This window comes from Limanda limanda, chromosome 10, assembly GCF_963576545.1.
Source record: "Limanda limanda chromosome 10, fLimLim1.1, whole genome shotgun sequence".
Taxonomy (NCBI): domain Eukaryota; kingdom Metazoa; phylum Chordata; class Actinopteri; order Pleuronectiformes; family Pleuronectidae; genus Limanda; species Limanda limanda.
The window spans coordinates 12,068,186-12,084,016 of record NC_083645.1 but is presented as its reverse complement, the minus strand read 5'-3'; the positions used below and the strand labels follow the sequence as shown (position 1 = coordinate 12,084,016).

Here is a 15,831-nt window from a genome sequence, read left to right as displayed (position 1 = left end):
CGAACGGTAAAGGTCAAACATCCAGCAGTAAAGCATCTCAACCTCAGACACTGACACGAGGCTGACATTTCCCTTCAGTGAACCGCCGCTCCATCTGTGCACTTCATATTGCCGTCGTCGGTTGAATTGTTCCATTTCTACACGAGATGCTGCGGAGGAACCTCTTGACCAGATGAAAGCTATTGTCGGGGTTAGCTCTTTGATGTCTTTGTGATGCATATTTACTGTTTTTGCCAAAGTGCCGCAATCATCTAAACATGTTTTCATCTCAGGGCAGCGCTACAGCAGAGGCTTGTTCCCCGCACAGTGAAAAAGCACCACTGTATCGCCGAAATTGATTTCTTAATGTCACAGTTTTCTCAAATGTCATGCTTATGAAATATAATGAGCTTTGTTCTTGTTTCCATTTGCTGGGAGATGAAAGAGAAGGACAAGTCATTAACGGTACATCAGCAATCTGAGTTCAAGTCACAGTGCTGAGAGGAGACCTGCTGTTCCCTCCGTGTAGAACATCTTAATACAACGTTGTTATGAGGATTCGGAACATGTGGTTACAGACGTCAAGTACCACAGCCCCCGAAACCGCTTGATCTCTTTTAGTTATGATTCAAAGCAACTGGGTATGTCTTTTTAAAAAATGCATTTCCGGGAATATTCAATGTGGAAATCAACATCAGCAAAATCTGAAAGTTGGAGAAAATGAAAACTGGAAAAAGTTTGGAGTCCGAGCTGAGGGGTTGGGCTGACCATGTCGAAAATAGAATTGAATCAGAATCCACTCAGCCAAGATACTTGATTCTGTGCGATCAAAGAAGAAATAATTTACCTCAAAGCCTCTTTAAATTCAGCTGCCAGATTGAATCCATATTTCACTTTTCAGTTTTTTAACTATGATTTATTTTTGATTGAGCAGATGTAGCCAATGAGGCCAAATGAAAACAAATCAACTCACAGCTGTTAGCTCAGAGCCATCAGATGGTAACTGCCTTTGATAAAAAATATACTCAGAAAATCAAATATGTCGATTGTCATGTTACCTGACGGTATTTAAAACTGATCGTCTATCAAAAGTGTCGTGCGTGTTTGATGAGCGCTCGCTGTCGACGTTAATCTCTGTGACACAAACATCGCATCTTCTGTGACTGTGCTTCACACACAAGTCACCCGCTGGTTTTCTAGTTGCTTTTAATGAAAAGCTGTGGCAGTAGAAAGTGAAGCAGAAACTTTACACAGCCCTGATACGACTGCAGGAGAGTCCCAAGGGGGGGGATGTGTTGACAAAACTGAAAACAGTAATGTAGAATACATGAAGAGATGTTCTGATTCTGATACCAGCTTCAGAAAGGCCTCAGATACTGCTGAAAATGTCAAGTGCGCAGATCTGTGTACTGATCCGATACCAGGTCTTTAGAGTTTTAGTAGTTTCACTGAAATTTTCTTTGCCCAATAATCACTCCTTCATTGCCGCTCCAAAACAAGATGTGACATCAGTAGTGTAGCGTAAGAAAGAGATTTGACAAAAGAAAAAAGTCAAACAGCGACACGTACCGATTCAAGACTTTATTTAGTGATTTAATAGCAAGTTATTTAAAGGGTCAGTGTGTAAATTTTAGGTGAAAGGGATTAATTGGCAGAAACTAAATATTAAATAATCCTAGTGATGTTTTCACTTGTGTATAAACATCCAAATGTACAAATGATTTTCTTTACTCTAGAATGGGCCCTTTATATTTAAATACTTTATATTTATAATGGGAGCGGGTCCTCTCTACGGAGGCCGCCATTTTTTTTTTTACAGTACACAATTCACACAATACACCTGTTTTTAAGACAAATGAAGGCTAGCACACTTCACCTCTAGATATCACAAAATTCTACACACTGAACCTTTAAAGAAAGTCATTTTTGTGTGTCCTTCAGATTCTTTTGTTCGTGTTCTTTTACAGTTATGACTTTCAAGCTAGATAATGAAAGAAGTTTTTTTGCATTCATTCAAGTCTTTTTCTGTCAAAGGGTTTAAGCTGAGCCAGGCCATAAAATAATGATAGTAATCATCCCTTGCAGTGGATGTAGAAGATGTTATATTAGTGTTCTTTTTCTTTTTTAAATGCACTGGTATTGGAAGTCTAGGTATAGGAAACAGTATCGGCACAAGGAGAATGGTAGCAGAACATCTCTGGTTATATGTATGCATTTAGTTTTTTGCGAATCGTGGACAATAGCACTGCTTTATATTGAGTTAATGCAAATAAATGTCTAAAGCTAAATTACACATTTCAACAAAAGCAAATCATGGTTTCACGAAAATCTCAAGGGTTATAGTAAGTAAAATGAATAATTTAAAGTACGTAGTTTCATGTCTGTCTGGTGTTTGATTTTCCTTTTCTGCATGAAGGCATTGCTGAAGGAAACCCAGTCCAGATTTGGACCTTCCCATCAACGTGAGGAAACACAATTAGTTTTGATTGCTTTCCCTCCTTTAACCGACTAAATACTTCCAGTCTGGGAGGTTTCCAGCATTTGAAATGACACACTGTCTGGATGAGCTAGAGATTGTGCCCGGTGCCAATCAAACCTCCAGTGCCCGGCTGCAACTGGGAACCTACTTAACAAATGAAATGAAGGAATACAGGAATAATCAAACTTTTTCCAGAAACAACATAATTAAATGCAATCATGAAAGGTTAATAACAGGGAGAATTTAAATGTTTGAGCTGCGCTATATTTAGGAAGCATCTTATACGCGGAGTATTCCAGGTCCTGCTAGTGATGTTTATTATTTCTAGTGGCTCAGTCCTAGTCGGCATTGTCCCCTGTCAGTTTTAATCGACACTTTTCAAGAGTTTTAAGCTGGAGAGGAAACATCTTTTTGGGAGAGTGAAAAGCCGAACGCCGAGAGACAATGGGGCCCCGTCTCGGCCCTGTCTCGAAGAGCCAGACGTTTGTTGCAGCGCGCCTGGCAAGAGCGGCTTAAGAGTTAATTTCCTGGCAGTGATTTGTGAGGAAGCAGCATCAACAAGCTGCTGCAGAGTGGAGCATGAAAACCATTACTTCAATCCCTCACTCCCTGACATTAATAGGATGAATAAATGTTTTTGTTCACTGCTTAATTTGGATCAATTCATCCAAATGGCACCGAAAACAAGTAAATATCCATCTCAGCCCCCCCTCCTGATAGTAAAAGACAAAGAGAACTCACTCTGCCTTCGCTTTTTCTCCCACCGACTGTTTAAGATTCCTCCGCTCGGCGCCAGGCTCTTATATCAGATGATAACTGAAATGACTGAGTCTGAGGAACATTTACTGAGCGAGACTTGTGTTATAGGAAGGGTTTATTTTAAGTCGATTCACTCTCACCACACAGGAGGTTGTCATGTCTCATTTTATTTCGTAGACACTGGGAAAGGGAGTTTTCTGACGCCAAACATCCGATGTGATAAATGAGATTCACCCTGTTAGACTGCATCTTACACATATAATTAAATCATAAATAACCATAGACAAATACTAGAGCGTGGAACATGTTTACATCCTTCTTGGGGTTTTCACATCTACATTTTTGGGTCTAGACTTTGGGACTTTTAAGTTTAGTTTGATCCAAAGTAACAGGTGTGAAAGATGGCTGAGATCACGGGCCGGACCAACAGACAAATACTTAGTCAATCAAAGGAAACGGTACACAAGAAGTAAAAAGCACGTTTTTTGATAGTTTGGAGTTTTGGACCAATTAGAGGAAGTGAAGTCCCTCGATGTAATCCTCCACTGACTGACTGTGAAGGTGAGATCCGGCCTCTGAGGGAACCACACCATCTGCTGAAGGACTCCTTGTTCTCCTTGTCTCTGAAGACAGGTCATTATGACATGATGTCAGCTGTGCGTGTTTGGGTGCGCTGTCCCACAGCAGATTTAATTTGGGACCCATCAGACGCCTTTTTGACGGGTGTCGCGTGATGGATAAGAATCTAAACCGCTAGTGCACAAGAGTAAATGGAGCCAATGCTTTTACAGCACACGGCCTCAGAAAGAAGTGCCCAGATCACAGCTTATAGTATTACTACTTAACCAACATCAAGCAGAGTACAGCGACAGGGTCAGGAGGCCAGGGGCATACAGGGTGCTGATCAGCTCTCAGTGGAGCTCTGCAGTTATACGCCGCGGTGACAAAACAACTGTAAAAACTTGTGTTTGTACAATATTATTCACACTCAGCCAGAAATGTCCTGCGCTCCCCAGATCCCTGGCTGAATTACCGACAGTCACCCTCTTTACTTTAGCAGGAGGACATAACAGAGAAAGGCAGAGTTGCTTACTGCACACAGAATAACCGGCACATCCACAAATCAATGCTGAATCACCCAAGCTGCAGCTTCAAGCGCCACTTGCTCATGCACTCGTACAGTAGGTCGAGATTATTTTGATTGGATCTAAAACTATTCTTCTGAAGGCCCCGAAAAACTTGGGTGAGCCGAGGCGACGGGCCACAGCGCTGATGGTCCCACTGTAAAATGACTTTGATCTGAGAGATAAGGGAGATAGACATCAGAGGTCACAACTAAGCCCTGTCAGAGGTGAGAGCTCCACAGCTCAGCTCTGTACTTGACCACTCGCCTCTATAGAGCAGTCGGCTGAGAGGAGGAGTCTCACCTTGGGTTTTGGCAAGAGACGCAGCCTTTGTTAATTTTTAATGCATTTGGAAACTAGTAATTAAGTCCCCCCCCGATGGACTGGGAAATTGACATGCTCTGGAGAGCCAGTGAGTAATTATATTTGTAAAGAGCAGTGATACAAGATACTCCCCTCTGACTGGGACTCATTACACATCATTAGAGAGGCGCGGCAACCAGGCGCAGGCGCGCACCACATGCAATCGACCACACACGCCCCCCCACAAGCGCGAGAGGAGTCACACACGCAACACACAGAGTGTCACTTTCTCTGTCACACACACACACACACACATACAGATCGATGAGCAGAAATCCAAACACTGATTCTCTTTGGTAAACACACTTGGCTCCGCAGGTCCCTGACCTGGGCACAGTGCGCCAGGTCCTGACAGGACGGATGTGGAACTCTAGTTTGCATCTGGTGAGGATCACGCCGCGGTGGGTCAACCATGTAATGAAAGATGAATTCTGAAAGTAATTCTCATTCATTTAATAGTTAAAGGTTGAGATATGAGAGTTTCCGAATGGGGCCTCAGGAGGATTCGGGTCCAGCCTTTGAAGCAATAATGACCATTACAGCAGTGTAGGGCTAAGAGCTGCAGGGAGATGATAGAACAGCACAAAAAACTTGGTGGACTCCTCTAAAATCAGAGCAGGGGTGGCTGCTGGTGACACATCAGTCTCAGAAAAGAATTTGGACAACTCGCCTTCATGTTGCATCTTTGCAGTATCTCTCCTCAGTCTCTCTCTCTCTTTCTCTCGCTCTCTCTCTCTCTCTCTCTCTCTCTGTCTGAGTGTATTCTGCAGCTGCGGAGCAAATATTATAAAACCAGACTGAAATATAGATTAAATCCACTGGGGCCTGTCTTTTTTGGAAAACACCAAACAAATGCTAAATCTATATTTCATAACACACTGAGCATCATCTTTCAATCACTTTGCTCCATTTGAGGAACATTTTTGAAAAAGGTCTCTATAGAAATGGAAATGGTGTTGCGGCAAAGAAATGGTGCAACGAAAATGAAATGAACGCAACACATAAATCAAACATTCACAATCACTGACATTTGAATGCCCTTTGCCGTCGTCTAATTGGTTGAAATTTGCTGGTGAAATAGTTTTTCTTCCTCCACGTTTAAGAAATGCTTTCATTCATAACAGAGTTGTGAGAGTGTGGACCTGTTGCTGCCTAATACTTTAGGCCTATTGTTTCTCTGAAATGAGTAAAATATTCAGATTGTTGTGTGTATTTCAAATGTGTATCTGCATTATTAATGCCACAGTCACATTGCCCAGAGATGGGGGGGGGGGGGGGGGTAAAGCTATATTAGTGTCAGAAAGCGGAGTCTGAGTTGCCTTGTCTGCTTTCACTTTAAACTCATTATCTTGTCTAATTCTCTCTCCTCCATTATTCCCTCATCCCTTTAAGCAGCCTAATTAAAAGCTTTCTTTTTTTCCCATTAATATTTATTTATTTATTCTGCATTTCTACATGAAACTGCCTCACCCTGGGTGAAATCTAAATTAAAGATGTTTTTTTTCTATAATCTAACTGAAGGGATTCCTCTGCTGTTGACTCAAAGCGATGCATGAAGAGAGAAACTTTTTTCATTCGTCCTGATATCGGCTCTCGCCTGTGAGAGCGTCGGCTAATGTGTTATATGGAGTCAAATACAAACAGTTTATCGACTCCACTTAATGCTGTTTAGAGAAGATTAACGCTAACGACACCCGTATTAAATATAAAGAAAACTGTAAACAAATATAAAATGAAGACATGTAATTATAATCACTCGTGTTCTCCGAACTGCAATTCACACTTTATGTTAATTGGCCCATCACGGTCTGATTTCTCTCTGGCCTTGGTTTTATTCGGTTTATATGAGTGTGTCTGTAATAACAGTTTAAAGCCGTTCCGTGGGGAGATTATCAGACCATGCTACAGCCATGGACATTATCGCTCAACGACATGCATCACTTCTTCTCTGCTCATTTTTCTCAGAATGGCTGCCGGGGAGCTAAACCAAGAGAGCTTTTCCACCCTGGCTGCGTTTGTGCGTGCACGTTTTTGGAGTGCGTGCGTCCGTGTGGGCAAACGTGTGGTTTGTTTTTGCTTGGGTCTCTCTGTGGGTGCGATTGAGAGCATGTGTGCGAGAGTGCATGGGCCCGGAGTACTCGTATGTGGTTTTTGAGGGTGTGTGTGCATGCATGTAGAATGACATTTAGCAAAATGTGGCAGCGAGAGAGGAAACATCTGACTCATAATTGAAGTGCCATGAAAGAAATATGATCATGAATCTGTATCAGGCTTACGTGCTCGGCTTTAAACCGGCAGCAGCAGCAGCAGCAGCACGAGGCAGCGCGCCCAGCTTTCCGGTTACCTTACCACCCTGAAGGCTGATTACAATGCTCAAAAATGATACTCCACAGAGATGACCGAGGAAAACACGGCACATTCACTGCAAGCAATCCTCATGACAAAATCGATAAGCCGTGGCGCTCTCATCTCCATCAAAGGGAGAATCGCAGGATGAATGCAGTAGTGCCTCCCTGATTCACCCACACCAGTCATCTCGGTGTCCTGGAGGATGAAGTAGCACCACTCCTCCGTCTCCATCCTGCTCTTCACATGTGGAGCTCAATAAACAGCGACCTGAGGCAGATGGCTCTCTTAGGGACGGGGGCTGATGATATCCTTCGTTTTTTTCTTGCCATGAAAAGGCCAACCGAAGCTCAGCGGCCACAGATCTTGACTAGTTGTGACACCTATAGTTGCAAGCTATATGAGGCTGGGCTTTCATTTGAATAAATTAAAGGGTTTAACAGGTGAAACTACCTAATTTAAAATAACAAAGAGAAATTATCTCTGATGTTGTTAATTTTCCCCTGACCCTCAGGTTTATTAAATAACCCGTTGGTTACGTAGCTCAATCATCTGTTCTACAGGAGCATGTAAACCCATCAGCCTCAATGAGTCACTGTTACTACGCTCAACAAGTTCCTTTATCAGGATCGTGTTGGTCACTGGAGTTTATTTGAATCTGTGCTGCCTACACCCTCCTGCTGCTTTAAACACTCAACAGTTCAACCAATGTATGTTGACGTGAAATGAGACTATGGACTGTTAACATTCATCACTTGAGAATTTAAAGTGGAATCAAATTAATTACACATAATTATACATTCTTAGCTCTGCCACCTCAGTACTTACAAGGGTCTTTGCTGCTACAGGCTTACTAGACTCATATGAGCATTATCAGGTTGCTAATGCTAACTAAGGTTGACACTTTATAGCCGCTCTAAGACCGACATGAACTCTAAAAAATAGGCATAAAATTAGGTCCAGACATTTTCCGGACTTTTCCTTTCACACATGAAGAACGCAGCAGGAGATTGTCCGGCTCAGTCACGTTAATGACAAGAGGAAGATGTCCAAAAAATTTAGGTGAGTGATGGCCTCTGGGCAGGAGGCAGGACCTGACGTGCAAATCCTACTCTGCAAATCCCGTGGTTTTTGTTTACAGCACGTCAGCATCAGTTCTTGATTTCAAAAGCTCTCAATTTTCTTTGCACTTTCCAGTTGACGTCTTTGTCGGCGTCTTCTACGTGTGCTGTGCCTCTTTTTCATCCTGACATGTTTGTATTCTTTGTGTTATTTTTTTCACTTTTGCGTCCATCGTGTCATCTTCAACTCGCTCACTCACCTGAATTACCCTGCTGTGTTTACACATGAGCTAACTCTGGTATTTTCCGGAACTTTTGCTGGTGCTGGGTTGAGCAACTGACAGTAGTACATGTTTGAAAGTAGCTTAAAAAATTGCACCACTATTATAACCTTCCGATGGCCACATAGGCCACTGTTCAACAAATGTACCACAGGGACACATTAATCTGTTCTAGTTCCCAACAAATTATTCAAGATTCTGTACTTTTTTGCCCTACGGGGACAAATGTAATATTTACCCCACGTTAAATGCTTGCTTAAACTTACATTGCTTAACTGTTTTAAGGAAATCGCACAAGCTTTTAAAAGAACAAATTAAAGTTTACATTTCTAACCTGCTTTTACACATCTGCAGCATCCCCTCACTTGGAACCAATAGCCTTTGGGCAAAGTGCCACTGGCAAGATGGGGAAGTCTGCAAGCCCCGAGAAGCAGACTTACAAATTGGTTTAGGTCTCGTCGGGGGATTTGTTCGACAGTAACAAACATATAGAATAGCCTAAGCAGTATCCTTATTTGCCAACAGCTCACGGTGAAAAACAAATGCAAACAACAACAACAGGAAGATTTCAGTTTGTAGTCGGCACAGAACCACTCTAAATGTGTGAGGAGGGAAATCGGCTGTGTCAAAGAGATGGATGGAAAAGGTACAAAGCTTCGGTAGTGTGCTAACAAACTCCATTTTGTGTTGCTGCAGCTGTTTCCATGGAGCTTGCTCTCCCTCTCTTTTTGCTCTCTTCCTCTGCCTCTCCACTGCCTCTCCACCCTAACCCTCCCTCTCTCTCTCTCTCTCTCTCTCTCTCTCTCTCTCTCTCTCTCTCTCTCTCTCTCTCTCTCTCTCTCTCTCTCTCTCTCTCTCTCTCTCTCTCTCTCTCTCTCTCTCTCTCTCTCTCTCTCTCTCTCTCTCTCTCTCTCTCTCTCTCTCTCTCTCTCTCTCTCTCTCTCTCTCTCTCTCTCTCTCTCTCTCTCTCTCTCTCTCTCTCTCTCTCTCTCTCTCTCTCTCTCTCTCTCTCTCTCTCTCTCTCTCTCTCTCTCTCTCTCTCTCTCTCTCTCTCTCTCTCTCTCTCTCTCTCTCTCTCTCTCTCTCTCTCTCTCTCTCTCTCTCTCTCTCTCTCTCTCACACACACACACACACACACAGTGTCTGAAAGAGGTTTCAGCTGTGTGAGTCAATCTTCAACCAACCGCGACTGGGAGAGAGAACCCCTCGTCCTCTCAGACAGACTTTTCTCCTCCACTCCATCTCTCCAGCATCGCGCCCATCTCATCATCTTTTTTTTTCTCCCTTCCCAGCCTCATTACAATAATTTCTTAATTTATTCTAAACCCCAGTCACAACAACGAACCCACATTCCACACACTCAATTACCGTGTTTTTGATACAGCATCCACATCAACAAGAAGCACAGGAACCAGTCCATGTATTTACAGTGCTGCGTTTCCACCCCCTTGTGTCTTATTTGGAGAGCATGTGGCAATCAGTAGTGCTCATTACACCAAGCTGCCCTACAAAGATGGCCCAGAAAAATGTCCTTGGAGGAAGAGGTGAAGGAAGAAAGAAGGGATGCTTACCGAGGACTCCGACGCGGTAGTTGAGAGTGATAACAATGACGTTTCCGTAGCTGGCCAGGACACTCCCATCGATCATGTTGCCCGTCCCCTCCATGTAGGATCCTCCGTGGATGTAGACCATCACGGGCTTGGCACCGGTGTCTCGTATGTCTGCAAAAGCGGCCATCATTAACACATTCACATTGCCGTCCGCCTACTCCGATCAAAGGGTCAGCTCAGATTCAGATACAGCACAAACGAACACATGGTGGCCACACACAAAACGGGGCTGACTGTCACCTCCCAGATACCAGCTATAAGGACACAATCTGCTGGTCTACTGGTGGAAGCAGTACTCCATCATATCTGCTCTTTGAGACACAATTTCCTCTCGAGATGTTAGAGTTCGGCCCCATTAGAATAATTTGCCGTCTCGGCTGGAAAATGCTCCTTGTCGTTTACCTCACATAAACCAAACATATTAGGGCTGTGTTTGGTTTTGTGTAGCCTTCCAGGAGACAGACCCACTTCCCAATATAGACACGCAGGAAGCCATTAGGGAGAATAAAGAGAAAGGTACCCTGACACATCTCCTAACCACGGAGAAGGCTAATCTGGCCTGACAGTGATAGGGAAAACGCGCTGGCTAATTGCACAATGCTACCATGCGCCTCCTTTTTTTTTTTTGTTGGTAAGCAGGCCTATCTCTTTGCAACAATTTATTTGCCCGGCCCTGCTCAGTATTGCAGTCGGTTAAGTTTGTGCCTCAGTATCTGTAAAAGGTTGTTTATTTTATTCCAAGACCAAGGCTTGATAGCCAGCTGGAATGACACTCCAGCCAGATAAAGCACATCCAGAGGTAGAGGGAAGAAAAAAGCCTCTGATTGAGGAATAGACTGAATTACTGACTGGCTAGCTCGAGCAGGGAGACAAGACAAGAAACTCTCTCTCATTTTCACTCCTGCTCCCCCCGCGTTCTCCGCAGTTTCTCGCCTTCCCCTCCCTCACTTTGTATCGCTTTCACTCACAGACCCTCCCCTGTCTTACTCCCTGTTTCCCTCCCGCCTTCCCTCCATCTCTGTCCAACTCTCTGTCTCTCTCTCTCTCTCTCTCTCTCTTTATTTTTTTTTTTCCTTCCCTCCTAAGCCCTGAGAATGGTGAAAATGAGAGGGAGAGCGGGCTGGGGAGGGCAGAGAGAGAGGAAGACAGAGGGAGAGAGAGACAAAGACAGACCGGAAGGAAAGAAGGAAGGAAGGAAGGAAGGAAGAAAGGAAGAGAAAATAATGCGACGGGCTCTGATTTAAAAGGGTAGTATTGTATTCTGGTTGCTATAGTGACTGAGAGCCAAAATTCAAAGTCCCAAAGAACAGCTAATCGTGGACTACATCCTGCACAGCTCCAATCTGCATCCATCTGCTGGCTGCACTCATCGTTATGCACCCCATCACATTAGCACCGAGGACAACTACTTAAATGCATTTTGTACAGACACGGTTTTTCCCGTAACCTTATAGCAGAGCTCAGCCGTGATTCACAAGTTTTTTTTCTCTTAGTTTTTCATTATTCCCTCGGTTATTCATGGCCCCGTTACGTTTAAAAGCAAAGCAATAACTTGTACATGATGTGGCCTTATTTATGGCTTTCTTTATCTCGCTGGTATCTGAGAAGGCTACACAGTGAAATGTAATTTATGGCTGACACTTCTCTATGCACACACACACACACACTTATCTTAGACAGGAGGAGGAGGGTATGCATGGGGTGAGAAAGCATGGATGATACAGTCAGAGAAGGAAAGGGCATTTCATTTTGGGGAAGGGGTAGAGGGGGAATAACAGTAAAATTATATCCTTCACAAGATACTCAAACAAATGGACCACAGATACAGAGAGAATGGCAAAGAGGTAGAAGGAAGAGGGGGCAGAAATAAGAAAAAGAGATTAGTCATGTCAGTGTTATCAGTCACCTCTTTTGTTGATTCACATCGAGTCTCCATGACAACAGTTAAATCCCTCTGGGAGAGTGTAACAAGACATTGAAGCTCCACTTGTTCTAATCTATTTATTGACTTGATCTGATAGGGGGGGGTGTCACACAGATGTGATATACAGTTCTCACTGACACTGATGTGTGTCAGAGAGAAAATATGCATGCAACAGATCCCAATTTGACTTTTGGTGTATTTTACAGCGAGAAATTGTCTTAATATCTGGATGGATCCACATCTGGGCTGCAGCGCAGCATAACTTAAGAGGCAATGATGTGAGTAGCTCTTTTTAACCAATCATATCAGAGCTTTATCAGTCGCCACGGATGGGCTAATCTGGCGAAACAGGTGACTAAGCTGCTAGCTTCTTCTCCGGGGGCAAACATATGGTTACATCAACACACATGTTTACATGTTCATAGCATCGTAAAAGCAGCACAGAGCTCTGTGCTAGAAAAGAAACAGAGACATGTGTATTAATGCACATAAAAGAATATCTGAAATAGAACTCCATGCACCGTAAACCGAAAACAAAAGACAAATATGCTCATGTTCCGGAGATGAACAAAAAAAACGGTGCATGGTAGAAATGTAGATGAAGGCTTGTAGATGAAGGCTGATGTGCAGTGAAGAGTGAGCTGAATGAGAACATAATTTATGCACAGTAGCACATCCTTCTCTCAACAGAGAAGTGAGAACATGCAGCATCGACTATACAGTGACACACACTCACACTCCAGCACAAACTCTACAATAAAACCAATAATTGCACAATAGTGGAAAAAAATGTATTGCAAATTGCCCCTAAATGAATAAATAACCACAGGTTTTCCGTTGGCTGCACTTCAGTCGAGCTCCAGATAAACCTTAATACACAGGGCAAGAATTCTAGCAGGACCAGAGGAACACAACCTCTCATAGGTGCATCACAGCGGCTCAGGACTGATTGGAGTATCAGTGGGAGGCATAATAGAGGCCTGAGCTGAGCCTCTAAGTGTTGCTGCTGCAGGTGAAACCCACCAGGAGGGCAAGGAGTACTCAGCCCCTCTCCTCCTCCATCATATTTTCCCTCTCTTGCCTATACCTCCACCTTTTTGTCCTTTGCCTCTCACTCCTCTCCAAACAGTCCGTCATATATCTGACGTTAAGCGCCCCCCCCCCACAACCGTCCTTGACACTCCGGAGTGGGACAGGACAAAGGCAAACCGAGATAAGTGTCAGTGGCATTCACTGTGTCAACACTTGGTGAAACATGTTGGCTGTCAGCGGCTATCAGTGAGGTCTGAGGTGGAGGGGAACGGGTGGCAATGTCCTGATGTGGCAGGACATGACATGCACCCGACTGTGCCGCTTGTGTCAGGCCGAGCTTCTCGCTTCATTCATGACAAGTCCATTACTGGCCATTTTCATGTCGCGTATATAGTTTATCTGGGGAGCCTGTTACAAAAGAGACAGTGTAATTAAACCCGCGAATTGTGCTATAGTACAAGTCGGTGACACGATTCTGAATGGCTGCTTTATATTCCCTTCAATGGAATCAAACTTGTGGGACTATAGGTTCTTAATTTTTTTATAGTATAGGTCTTTTATGCATAGGTCGTCCACACTACTACGTTATCATTTAAAAATGCAAAAGCTCTAATAGGAATTCACCTGGCGTCCACACTGCCTCGGTAAAATGGAGAAGTTTTGAATCGCTGCTTCTACTTTAGTTTAAAAACTCCAGATCAGTTTTAATCTGGAAGGGATGTAACGGCGATGTTTGGAAACATTTAGGTAAAAGGTAGAGAATCTTTTCGGTCAGACGTAGCTTTCGGTGATTCGTCAAGCTCCTATCATATGATATAATGTATAATGAATTCTACCCCTGTTTGTCTTTGCTAATAGGTGTTGTGCAGTTACATTCTGGATTTTACAATGATATAACTGCTCACATGTGTAGGATACAAGCTATTATTAGTCTGCACATTGTTGTTAGGAAGGGAACGATGAAACGTGCACCTTTACGGTTGTAGCTTGTTCCCCGGATCTGAGATATGTCTTAACATCTGAACACATCCCTGGAAGAACTGTGGATCTTGATATCGCCATGGTAAACGTAATGGGAAGAATGACCTTTCTGGGAAGGTGCCGTTTTGCTCCCAAGGTGTTTTTGTGAGCTGAATATGATGTTGGCAGCAGTGCAGAAAGAGGGCAGTGTGTGTACACTGTATATGTAGGAGGATAGAGGGAAAAGAGAAAAGGATAGACTTCGGATGAGTAAAGCCTACAAGTCTATTAGACAAAGCCCCCCCCTACGGCTGGTCTGGACCTGGTTGAGAGGAGAAAGCTGTAGAGTGCTGTCATCCTTAAGACTCAAAGACAGCTTTCTGCTCCCTGAGTGAAACAGGACTAAGTCTCAAGTCTTCCAGGGAAACCTGCTGTCCTTGGTGGTTGCTACAACAACTGGCAATATAATGTAAAAAACACTAAAAGGTTTACGGCAGCACACCAATAAACACAGTAAATAAGTGGACATCAGGATATAAAATAAAAACCTAAAGAAATACTGTGGCGTTGGATAAGGAAAAGGTGGCTCAGTGAACTAATTCAAAACCCATCTCCAATCTTATCCAAAGCAGCATTTTTGCACGTTTTTAGTCGTAGCAATTATTTTGTGCCACTCAAGTGGAAAGGACAGAGACAGAAATCAAAGAAAACTAATAAATGACAGGAGCAGTCGGGCTCTGGCATTCTCTGAAATGAGGCTGTGGTAGATCGGCCATTAGCGGCAACGCTTTTCTTGGAAAGAAGCTGAGCAGCAATATTCCAAATATCCCAACGTAAATGTGCTTCAAGGGGCACGGTTCCTCAATGCCGCCACATCAGAGAGAATAGGATAGTGGCAGAAAGGGAGGAATGGTGTGTGACTTCCCCTCGCTGTCGATCCACCATCTCCAGGCTGCCTGAGCCGAGCCGAGGGTTTGGCTGGAAAGGGATCCAGTAGGGGCCTCTGCGATGGAATTAATGGTAATACCCAGGCAGGTGGAGCTCAGCTCTGCTCCCTGGCACAGCAGCGATGGAGAGCTTCTCTGGGGGTATGTGTGTGTGTAGTCTTCCTCAGTGCTTGCTCCTCGGGCTTGGAAGCAAGCATTGTTTGGTGTGTGCATGCTTGACTGAATGAATGGATGTGTGGGTCTACATGTCTGAGTGTGTGCACACTCATGCTGGGTGGAAGCATTCCTCCTGATTCGAGCTAGAGTCTGGAAGAGCCAAATGACAGACACACACATCTATTTTTCATCAGTGGGAGAGGGCTGAGGCAGCAGTGGTGCGATACACTCCAGAGGTGGAGTGGGGACGGCTGCCTCTCTCTGCCTGACACCGGGCGCAGGGGCTCAGCAGCGCGTTCCACCTCGGAGGTTTCGCTCCTCCAGCCTCACTTCCTCTAGTCACATTCCCGCCTTTATCTAACAACAGCAGGTAGGTGATTGAAAGCTTGTGCTCCCCGTTAACAGTGCAATAACAGCCTCTGTAAAATCCAGTCTTGATTGTGGGCCACAGCAACTTGGTCTACATGCTGGAGGGAGTGGTGCATAGAATTTGAATGTGGTTTGGGGGAGCCAGGGATTGAACTGTTGCTCAGACAGAAGGGGGGACACAAAGGGAAAGACGGCAAGACACGAATAAGGCAGAGCCTCAGGGGCAGCTGGCGGTAAGCAAGGGGGGTTGTTTGTTGTTTTAAAAATAAGTTATATTCTCATTATGTATTTTGCTTATCTCCCTGTCTCAGCAGAATGTTTCCTTTTTTTGTGTTGTTCTGCTGCGTTTTCTAGATTATAAATGCATGTATTACTATTCCCTTACAAAATGTCCCTCACATTTCTTTGGCAATGTAAGAAATATAACTGATTGGACTAAGA

The 15,831-nt window shown here is 44.0% G+C and overlaps 1 protein-coding gene across 4 annotated transcripts in view; it reads right to left on the bottom strand.

Annotated features, from left to right (window-relative positions):
* nlgn3a (neuroligin 3a) overlaps positions 1-15,831 on the bottom strand; it is a 95,311-nt gene that overhangs the window by 65,233 nt on the left and 14,247 nt on the right. For 3 of the 4 annotated variants that reach the window (XM_061079784.1, XM_061079786.1, XM_061079787.1), the window contains one exon: positions 9,964-10,113. In XM_061079784.1, the coding sequence (XP_060935767.1) occupies positions 9,964-10,113 (150 nt within the window). Of the gene's footprint in view, positions 1-9,963; positions 10,114-13,171; positions 13,189-15,831 lie in introns of all 4 variants that reach the window. The other variant, XM_061079785.1, reaches the window with a different exon arrangement.